This window comes from Hyla sarda, chromosome 10, assembly GCF_029499605.1.
Source record: "Hyla sarda isolate aHylSar1 chromosome 10, aHylSar1.hap1, whole genome shotgun sequence".
Lineage (NCBI taxonomy): Eukaryota > Metazoa > Chordata > Amphibia > Anura > Hylidae > Hyla > Hyla sarda.
Window position 1 is genome coordinate 6,066,651 of NC_079198.1, and position 10,401 is coordinate 6,077,051.

A 10,401-nucleotide genomic window follows, 5' to 3' on the forward strand; every position below is an offset into this window, starting at 1 on the left:
AACTTAGGTGATCTATAGCTTCTAATCCAGAGAGAACTACACCCAAGATGATAAGACCCACATCCTGGATAAAGAACACCTTAGGTGATCTGTAGGTTCTAATTGCGACTATACCCGTCATATATTGGTCTCTTGAGCATTGAGTAGCTCTCTCTGGAGGCGCCATCTTATACACATTGTTTCAAGCATGATGGGAGGGGAAGCGAGCTAGTGAGTGGACATTTTAGCTTATCCCTTATTTCATCATGAACTCTAGTCAGTTACAGCACCTATGGGGTCTACCTAAACACCATTACCCCCAAACACCACACTATCACTTGTCTTCCACATGGAACAACTCCACCCTTTGAAGCAATGTGATTCCTTACATCTTCTGTAAGGAGAAGGTCATCATGTGGGGTTTTGGGTCCGGTCCCCGGTATTTCAGGTCCTTGTGAGAAGTAGAAACCAGAGAGGAAGAAGACTCACAATTGTGTGAATTGACATTTTAATTGTAATTAAGAAAGACATTGAAGTGAGAAGAGACCATTCAGATCAGTGGATATACGATCAGAGCGCTGCATGAGGATGTGTGCAAAGGAGCTGACAGTCTATAGCAGAGAAAGGAAATGTGTGCAAATACTACAGTGACCCCTGTAAGGGTATGTTCACACTGAGGAATCCAAGAGGAATTTACTTGAGTAATTCCGCTCGCATTTTCTGCTCCAATTTATTCATCAAGTCATTTTCAATTGACTTTAAAGGGGTACTCCAGTGGAAACCTTTTTTTATTTTTTTTAAATCAACTGGTGCCATAAAGTTAAACAGATTTGTAAATCACTTCTATTAAAAAAAAATCTAAATCCTTCCAGTACTTTTTAGGGGATGTATACTAAAGAGAAATCCAAAAAAAGAAATGCATTTCCTCTGATGTCATGACCACAGTGCTCTCTGCTAACCTCTGCTGTCCATTTTAGGAACTGTCCAGAGCTGGAGAAAATCCCCCTAGAAAACATATGCTGCTCTGGACAGTTCCTAAAATGGACAGCAGAGGTCAGCAGAGATCACTGTGGTCATACAGAACATGTGTGATAGGGATTGTGAGGTCTGGAGGAAGGATAAAGGGGTCTGAAAGGGTAAAGGTGGGCCTGGAGGGAACACATAGATCTAGGGGGGAAACAGGGATGTCTATGTGTAATAATATACAGTGATCCCTCAACTTACAATGGTCTTTTCTGGACCATTGTAACTTGAAACCAGACTCAACATACAATGCTATGGAATCTGCAAAACGTGTCATTGGCTGGAAGAACCGACCAATCAGAATGGATATTTCTCTTGTAAAACCCATGTATTCCTAAAGTGCATGCAGTGACTGGTGACTGGTAGCGCCCCCTACAGTACAGGGAGGTATTACATGTTCTGTATTCTTTACCTGTATTACTGAAGTGCATGCACTGACTGGTGTCTGGTATTGCCCCCTACAGTACAGGGAGGTATTACATGTTCTGTACTCTTTACCCGTATTACTGAAGTGTATGCACTGACTGGTGTCTGGTAGCGCCCCCTACAGTACAGGGAGGTATTACATGTTCTGTACACTTTACCCGTATTACTGAAGTGTATGCACTGACTGGTGTCTGGTAGCGCCCCCTACAGTACAGGGAGGTATTACATGTTCTGTACACTTTACCCGTATTACTGAAGTGTATGCACTGACTGGTGTCTGGTAGCGCCCTCTACAGTACAGGGAGGTATTACATGTTCTGTACTCTTTACCTGTATTACTGAAGTGTATGCACTGACTGGTGTCTGGTAGCGCCCCCTACAGTACAGGGAGGTATTACATGTTCTGTACTCTTTACTTGTATTACTGAAGTGTATGCAGTGACTGGTGTCTGGTAGCAACCCCTATAGTACAGGGAGGTATTACATGTTCTGTACTCTTTACCTGTATTACTGAAGTGTATGCAGTGACTGGTGTCTGGTAGCGTCCCCTACAGTACAGGGAGGTATTACATGTTCTGTATTCTTTACCTGTATTACTGAAGTGCATGCACTGACTGGTGTCTGGTATTGCCCCCTACAGTACAGGGAGGTATTACATGTTCTGTACTCTTTACCCGTATTACTGAAGTGTATGCACTGACTGGTGTCTGGTAGCGCCCCCTACAGTACAGGGAGGTATTACATGTTCTGTACACTTTACCCGTATTACTGAAGTGTATGCACTGACTGGTGTCTGGTAGCGCCCCCTACAGTACAGGGAGGTATTACATGTTCTGTACACTTTACCCGTATTACTGAAGTGTATGCACTGACTGGTGTCTGGTAGCGCCCTCTACAGTACAGGGAGGTATTACATGTTCTGTACTCTTTTCCTGTATTACTGAAGTGTATGCACTGGCTGGTGTCTGGAAGCGCCCCCTACAGTACAGGGAGGTATTACATGTCCTGTACTCTTTACCTGTATTACTGAAGTGTATGCACTGACTGGTGTCTGGTAGCACCCCCTACAGTACAGGGAGGTATTACATGTTCTGTACTCTTTACCTGTATTACTGAAGTGTATGCACTGACTGGTGTCTGGTAGCGCCCCATACAGTACAGGGAGGTATTACATGTTCTGTACTCTTTTCCTGTATTACTGAAGTGTATGCAGTGACTGGTGTCTGGTAGCGCCCCCTACAGTACAGGGAGGTATTACATGTTCTGTACTCTTTACCTGTGCCAGGGTTAGCTGCTCCTTTGAACACCAGGTGAGGGCATCTCCATTTTTTTTTTAGGACATTGCATGTTCTGTACAGGACCCTGAAGAAGCTTCTGTCCTCTTTATAGACCAGTGTTTCCCAAAGAGGGTGCCCCCAGCTGTTGCAAAACTACAACTCCCAGCATGCCTGGACAGCCGAAGGCTGGAGGCACCCTGGTTGGGAAACACTGAAATAGACAGTGATTACAGCTCCCAGCAGATCTCTATTACTTTTATATGTAAGGATTTGCTTTATCTATATTAGTTATCTACTTATTTATCTTTAATCCTCACTTTTTCCTATTTTTGGATGACATTTTGGTGGCTTCGGAACCAATTACCGGGTTTCCATAGAGTTATGGACTCAACATACAATGGTTTCAACATACAATGGTTTCAACATACAATGGTCTTCCTGGAACCGATTAACTTGAGGGACTACTGTATACTATTTTCCGTGTGCACTTTTCCCCGTGTGAATATAACCCGACAGTGCCCCTCCTGAGACCAGACTCTGGATCCGCCACTGCTGGAGGGTAATGAATAGTAGTAGGGTCTGGAGTGGGCACAGAGGGTTCTAGTTGGGGTCAAGGTCTGAAGAATTGTGGGGTCTGGAGATGGGACAGATGAGTTGGACAATAGCCCCGTAAAGGTGGACATGCTCAGATAAAGCTTTAATCTGGGAACACAAGGAACCCTGAGAAGACGCTATCATTGTCCTCGATCCCAATCATACCATTGTAATCATTGACAGCCAACCACACCTCTTGGCCCTTCTGCAGCTGGACCAGCAACCCCCCTGATGTGACTTGTTGGGCATTGGTCACATGGTCACAGAAGCTGGCCTTTAGCTCATTGGCTGCGTATAAAGAAACACATAAGTTGGTCGATTGTGAGGCATGATACACAAAGTAATACAGTCCAGGGATACGGCACAAAAAGGTCCCTGTGGTGTCATTATAGTCCTTGTGGTCATTGGTGATGACTTTGTTGAATATGATGGGTTTGTTCTTTGCAGGATTTATGTCTGTCGTTCTCGCCATTGTAAAAGCCGATTGATACTGGCGCTTGTGGTTGCCTGGTATTCCATTGTCCCCAGCGGGTCCTAGCTCGCCTTTGTCTCCTGGAGGCCCAGGTGGTCCCTTGGGTCCATTTTTTCCCATTGGGCCTGGTAGTCCTTTAATCCCTTTTTCACCTTTCGGTCCGAGCATGTTGGAGCTGGCTGGAACCCCTGTGTGATGACAACTGGACATTAGAACGAGAGATGAGCAGGACACAACGTGAGCGTTGTAAATTGCACAATATGTAGAAGAGTTGTCAGTCCTTCAAATCACTAAATTCACATTTGAGGGCAAAAAAGACATAAAGCTGAGATCCACTGTTGTCTATTGTTCCTATGCATCGAAAAGAAACTTAAAGGGGTACTCCACTGTCCCAGCATTCAGAACATTTTGCTCTGAACGCTGTGTGCGGGCGGCGGAGGTTGTGACATCACAGCCACGCCCTTCAATGCAAGTCTATGGGAAAGGGCGTGACGTGACATCACAACCCCCTCAGCTTGCACCCAGCATTCGGAACAAAATGTTCCTAATGCTGGGGCAGTGGAGTACCCCTTTAAGGAAAACCTTCTTGCAGCTTCTGATTATCTGCCCATTTGGAATTTTGTAGAGAGAAAATATGACCTACCCCAGTACTGAATCTTTAGGAACCTCAAAATTAGAGGTGAAGAGGAAGTAGGGCCTGAAAATGACATCCTGATAGAACCAGAAGAGGACAGAGACCTGTAGCCAAAGCGGAGGACCAGGACAGAAAAGTGAACTGTAAGACACAGGAGCAGAGAGCCAGGAGAAGACAGAGGCCAAAGGAGATGAGAATCAAGAGTAGACATTTGAGAGGAGGACAATAGTTTGTATGTTACATGACCAAGAAAGAATAGTGACCTGTAAAACAAAGGAACAGAGAACCAGGAGAGGACAGTGACCTGTAAACCAAAGGTACAGAGAACCAGGAGAGGACAGTGACCTGTAAACTAAAGGAGCAGAGAACCAGGAGAGGACAGTGACCTGTAAACCAAAGGAGCAGAGAACCAGGAGAGGACAGTGACCTGTAAACCAAAGGAACAGAGAACCAGGAGAGGACAGTGACCTGTAAGCCAAAGGAACAGAGAACCAGGAGAGGACAGTGACCTGTAAACTAAAGGAACAGAGAACCAGGAGAGGACAGTGACCTGTAAACTAAAGGTGCAGAGAACCAGAAGAGGACAGTGACCTGTAAACCAGATGAGCAGAGAACCAGGAGAGGACAGTGACCTGTAAACTAAAGGAGCAGAGAATCAGGAGAGGACAGTGACCTGTAAACCAAAGGAACAGAGAACAAGGAGAGGACAGTGACCTGTAAACCAAAGGAACAGAGAACAAGGAGAGGACAGTGACCTGTAAACCAAAGGAACAGAGAACAAGGAGAGGACAGTGACCTGTAAACCAAAAGGTACAGAGAATCAGGAGAGGACAGTGACCTGTAAACCAAAGGAACAGAGAACCAGGAGAGGACAGTGACCTGTAAACTAAAGGAACAGAGAACCAGGAGAGGACAGTGACCTGTAAACTAAAGGTGCAGAGAACCAGAAGAGGACAGTGACCTGTAAACCAGATGAGCAGAGAACCAGGAGAGGACAGTGACCTGTAAACTAAAGGAGCAGAGAATCAGGAGAGGACAGTGACCGCTAAACCAAAGGAACAGAGAACAAGGAGAGGACAGTGACCTGTAAACCAAAGGAACAGAGAACCAGGAGAGGGCAGTGACCTGTAAACCAAAGGAGCAGAGAATCAGGAGAGGACAGTGACCTGTAAACCAAAGAAACAGAGACCCAGAAGAGGGCAGTGACCTGTAAACCAAAGGAGCAGAGAATCAGGAGAGGACAGTGACCTGTAAACCAAAGAAACAGAGACCCAGAAGAGGACAGTGACCTGTAAGCCAAAGGAACAGAGACCCAGAAGAGGACAGTGACCTGTAAACCAAAGGAGCAGAGAATCAGGAGTGGACAGTGACCTGTAAACCAAAGGAACAGAGAACAATGAGAGGACAGTGACCTGTAAACCAAAGGAACAGAGAACAAGGAGAGGACAGTGACCTGTAAACCAAAGGAACAGAGAACCAAAAGAGGACAGTGACCTGTAAGCCAAAGGAACAGAGAACAAGGAGAGGACAGTGACCTGTAAATCAAAGGTACAGAGAACCAGGAGAGGACAGTAACCTGTAAACCAAAGGAACAGAGAACCAGAAGAGGACAGTAACCTGTAAACCAAAGGAACAGAGAACCTGGAGAGGACAGTGACCTGTAAACCAAAGGAACAGAGAACCAGAAGAGGACAGTGACCTGTAAACTAAAGGAGCAGAGAACCAGAAGAGGACAGTGACCTGTAAACCAAAGGAGCAGAGAACCAGAAGAGGACAGTGACCTGTAAACCAAAGGAACAGAGAACAAGGAGAGGACAGTGACCTGTAAGCCAAAGGAGCAGAGAACCAGAAGAGGACAGTGACCTGTAAACCAAAGGAGCAGAGAACCAGAAGAGGACAGAGACCTGTAAACCAAAGGAGCAGAGAACCAGAAGAGGACAGTGACCTGTAAACCAAAGGAACAGAGAACCAGAAGAGGATAGTGACCTGTAAACCAAAGGAACAGAGAACCAGAAGAGGATAGTGACCTGTAAACCAAAGGAGCAGAGAACCAGAAGAGGACAGTGACCTGTAAACCAAAGGAACAGAGAACAAGGAGAGGACAGTGACCTGTAAGCCAAAGGAGCAGAGAACCAGAAGAGGATAGTGACCTGTAAACCAAAGGAACAGAGAACAAGGAGAGGACAGTGACCTGTAAACCAAAGGAGCAGAGAACCAGAAGAGGACAGTGACCTGTAAACCAAAGGTGCAGAGAACCAGGAGAGGACAGTGACCTGTAAACCAAAGGAAGAGAGAACCCGGAAAGGACAGTGACCTGTAAACAGGTGAAGAACCAAGAGAGGACAGTGACCTGTAAACAGGTGAAGAACCAAGAGAGGACAGTGACCTGTAAACCAAAGGAACAGAGAACAAGGAGAGGACAGTGACCTGTAAACCAAAGGAAGAGAGAACCCGGAAAGGACAGTGACCTGTAAACAGGTGAAGAACCAAGAGAGGACAGTGACCTGTAAACAGGTGAAGAATCTGGAGAGGACAGTGACCTTTGAAGGAAGGAGACCAGACCAACAATGTTCTGAACACAAAGACCCATTTTATTTCAGCAATAGTGGGAATTAACTAGAACATAACAATTACCTACTAGGCAGTGACCTACATAAGTCCTCAGCCCTTCAGATCATTAGGATTAATCATCATGGAAAGGATTTTACCTCTTTCTCCTTTTGCTCCTTTCTGCCCATCCCGTCCATCTTTTCCTGGGATTCCCGGGATTCCTGGCATACCTGGCATTGCTGACATACAGGGAGCGTCTGAACTCTCCACCCAGGTGAGCAGAGTCAGGAACATCATCCCAGTCCACAGCAACATCATTGAGGTTCTCTGTATGGATAGGCAATGAGGGTCAATTGTAAAGTAAAATTAGAGAAACCTATAGTTATTATTATGTTTTTATTGATTCATTTTTATACATTAATCAGATCAGTAGAAATACAAATAAATCTTACAATCATAAATAAATTATATTTATCCATTAAATCACATTTGAGGAACCTGTAATTATACTCTATATGAGCGGGGCCTTTAGTGGTGGTCACCAGATTCGTAAGATATTGGTTCCTAATCAAAAGAAGGTGCAGTCACTGGAGGGAGGTGCAATATCTAAAGAAAGGTGCAATATCTAAAGAAAGGTGCAATATCTAGAAAAAGGTGCAATATCTAAAGAAAGGTGCAGTCACTGGAGAGAGGTGCAATATCTAAAGAAAGGTGCAGTCACTGGAGGGAGGTGCAATATCTAAAGAAAGGTGCAATATCTAAAGAAAGGTGCAATATCTAAAGAAAGGTGCAATATCTAGAAAAAGGTGCAATATCTAAAGAAAGGTGCAATATCTAGAGAAAAGTGCAGTCACTGGAGAGAGGTGCAATATCTAAAGAAAGGTGCAATATCTAGAGAAAGGTGCAGTCACTGGAGAGAGGTGCAATATCTAGAGAAAGGTGCAATATCTAAAGAAAGGTGCAGTCACTGGAGAGAGGTGCAATATCTAGGGAAAGGTGCAATATCTAAAGAAAGGTGCAGTCACTGGAGAGAGGTGCAATATCTAGAGAAAGGTGCAATATCTAAAGAAAGGTGCAGTCACTGGAGAGAGGTGCAATATCTAGAGAAAGGTGCAATATCTAAAGAAAGGTGCAGTCACTGGAGAGAGGTGCAATATCTAGAGAAAGGTGCAATATCTAAAGAAAGGTGCAGTCACTGGAGAGAGGTGCAATATCTAGAGAAAGGTGCAATATCTAGAGAAAGGTGCAATATCTAGAGAAAGGTGCAATATCTAAAGAAAGGTGCAGTCACTGGAGAGAGGTGCAATATCTAGTGAAAGGTGCAATATCTAGAGAAAGGTGCAGTCACTGGAGGGAGGTGCAATATCTAGAGAAAGGTGCAATATCTAGAGAAAGGTGCAATATCTAGAGAAAGGTGCAATATCTAAAGAAAGGGGCAGTCACTGGAGAGAGGTGCAATATCTAGAGAAATGTGCAATATCTAGAGAAAGGTGCAGTCACTGGAGAGAGGTGCAATATCTAGAGAAAGGTGCAATATCTAGAGAAAGGTGCAGTCACTGGAGAGAGGTGCAATATCTAGAGAAAGGTGCAATATCTAGAGAAAGGTGCAGTCACTGGAGAGAGGTGCAATATTTAGAGAAAGGTGCAATATCTAAAGAAAGGTGCAATATCTAAAGAAAGGTGCAGTCACTGGAGAGAGGTGCAATATCTAGAGAAAGGTGCAGTCACTGGAGAGAGGTGCAATATTTAGAGAAAGGTGCAGTCACTGGAAAGAGGTGTTATATCTAGAGAAAGGTGCAGTCACTGGAGGGAGGTGTTATATCTAGAGAAAGGTGCAATATCTAGAGAAAGGTGCAATATCTAAAGAAAGGTGCAGTCACTGGAGAGAGGTGCTATATCTAGAGAAAGGTTCAATATCTAGAGAAAGGTGCAGTCACTGGAGAGAGGTGCAATAGCTAAAGAAAGGTGCAGTCACTGGAGAGAGGTGCAATATCTAGAGAAAGGTGCAATATCTAGAGAAAGGTGCAATATCTAGAGAAAGGTGCAATATCTAAAGAAAGGTGCAGTCACTGGACGGAGGTGCAATATCTAGAGAAAGGTGCAGTTACTAGAGAAAAGTGCAATATCTAGAAAAAGGGGCAATATCTAGAGAAAGGTGCAGTCACTAGAGAAAAGTGCAATATCTAGAGAAAGGGGCAATATCTAAAGAAAGGTGCAGTCACTGGAGGGAGGTGCAATATCTAGAGAAAGGTGCAGTCACTAGAGAGAGGTGCAATATCTAGAGAAAGGTACTTTATCTAGAGAAAGGTGCAGTCACTGGAGGGAGGTGCAATATCTAGAGAAAGGTGCAATATGTAGAGAAAGGTGCAATATGTAGAGAAATGTGCAGTCACTAGAGAGAGGTGCAATATCTAAAGAAAGGTGCAGTCACTGGAGGGAGGTGCAATATCTAAAGAAAGGTGCAGTCACTAGAGAGAGGTGCAATATCTAGAGAAAGGTGCAATATCTAGAGAAAGGGGCAGTCACTGGAGAGAGGTGCAATATCCAAAGAAAGGTGCAATATCTAGAGAAAGGTGCTATATCTAAAGAAAGGTGCAGTCACTGGAGGGAGGTGCAATATCTAGAGAAAGGTGCAATATCTAGAGAAAGGTGCTATATCTAGTGAAAGGTGCAGTCACTAGAGAGAGGTGTAATATCTAGAGAAAGGTGCAATATCTAGAGAAAGGTGCAATATCTAGAGAAAGGTGCTATATCTAGTGAAAGGTGCAGTCACTAGAGAGAGGTGCAATATCTAGAGAAAGGTGCAATATCTAGAGAAAGGTGCAATATCTAGAGAAAGGTGCAATATCTAGAGAAAGGTGCAGTCACTGGAGGGAGGTGCAATATCTAGAGAAAGGTGCAGTCACTAAAGGAAAGTGCAATGTCTAGAGAAAGGCGCAGTTAAAAAATGGTAAAAGGTAGAATGATATAGACAGACCATTGCTATATACTCCTCTGATATATTAACCCTTATGCTGCTCTCTGTCAGGACAATATATACACAAATCCCCTAAACATATGTCCCTTGAATTGTGACTGACCTCTGGCTGTAGGCTCTGCTCCGGACTATTCTAGGGTTTGTGTCCCATCGTCTTTCCTCCTCCATTGCTGCTGCTGATGCTGGGACTTTCCCTTCTGCTTTCTCCATCCGGGAAAAGAACCACAAGTTCAGTTTTAGGAAGAAAAGTGCAAAATGCAGAACGTAAAAAACTTTCACTTCCTTAACTGCCTGACAAGAAGACGAGAACCGTGGTGCCCATAACTGGGGTGGGGTCTTGCAGACATGAACAGTTCCTATTGCTGGCCATGGTGCCTCCATCACGGTGTCACTATCCCCCCCTTCCATATGTCCCTGATTTTGTATGTACACTGTGTATACATTGGTTGGTTGCAGATCTATAAGCATT

The 10,401-nt window shown here is 44.4% G+C and overlaps 1 protein-coding gene across 2 annotated transcripts; it reads right to left on the reverse strand.

Moving 5' to 3' along the window:
- Positions 1-479: 479 nt before the first annotated feature.
- On the reverse strand, positions 480-10,401 carry C1QC (complement C1q C chain). 2 transcript variants are annotated; one of them, XM_056543273.1, is made up of 3 exons: positions 10,036-10,401; positions 7,114-7,282; positions 480-3,959 (listed from the first exon to the last, which is right to left on the reverse strand). In XM_056543273.1, exons 2-3 carry the CDS (start codon positions 7,271-7,273, stop codon positions 3,403-3,405), a joined length of 717 nt encoding a protein of 238 aa, XP_056399248.1. In that variant the 5' UTR covers positions 7,274-7,282; positions 10,036-10,401; the 3' UTR covers positions 480-3,402. The 2 variants fall into 2 exon arrangements, with proteins under 2 accessions (XP_056399248.1, XP_056399247.1); XM_056543272.1 differs by lacking the exon at positions 10,036-10,401 and adding an exon at positions 7,408-7,515.

Excerpts from the sequence above, each read along its gene's own strand:
- C1QC (XM_056543272.1), bottom strand. The coding sequence starts at position 7,434 with ATGGATAAATATAATTTATTTATGATT. Across the intron at positions 7,283-7,407 it reads AATATAATTTATTTATGATT|AGAACCTCAATGATGTTGCT; the intron begins GTAAGATTTATT and ends CTATCCATACAG. Across the intron at positions 3,960-7,113 it reads AGGAGCAAAAGGAGAAAGAG|GGGTTCCAGCCAGCTCCAAC; the intron begins GTAAAATCCTTT and ends GTCATCACACAG.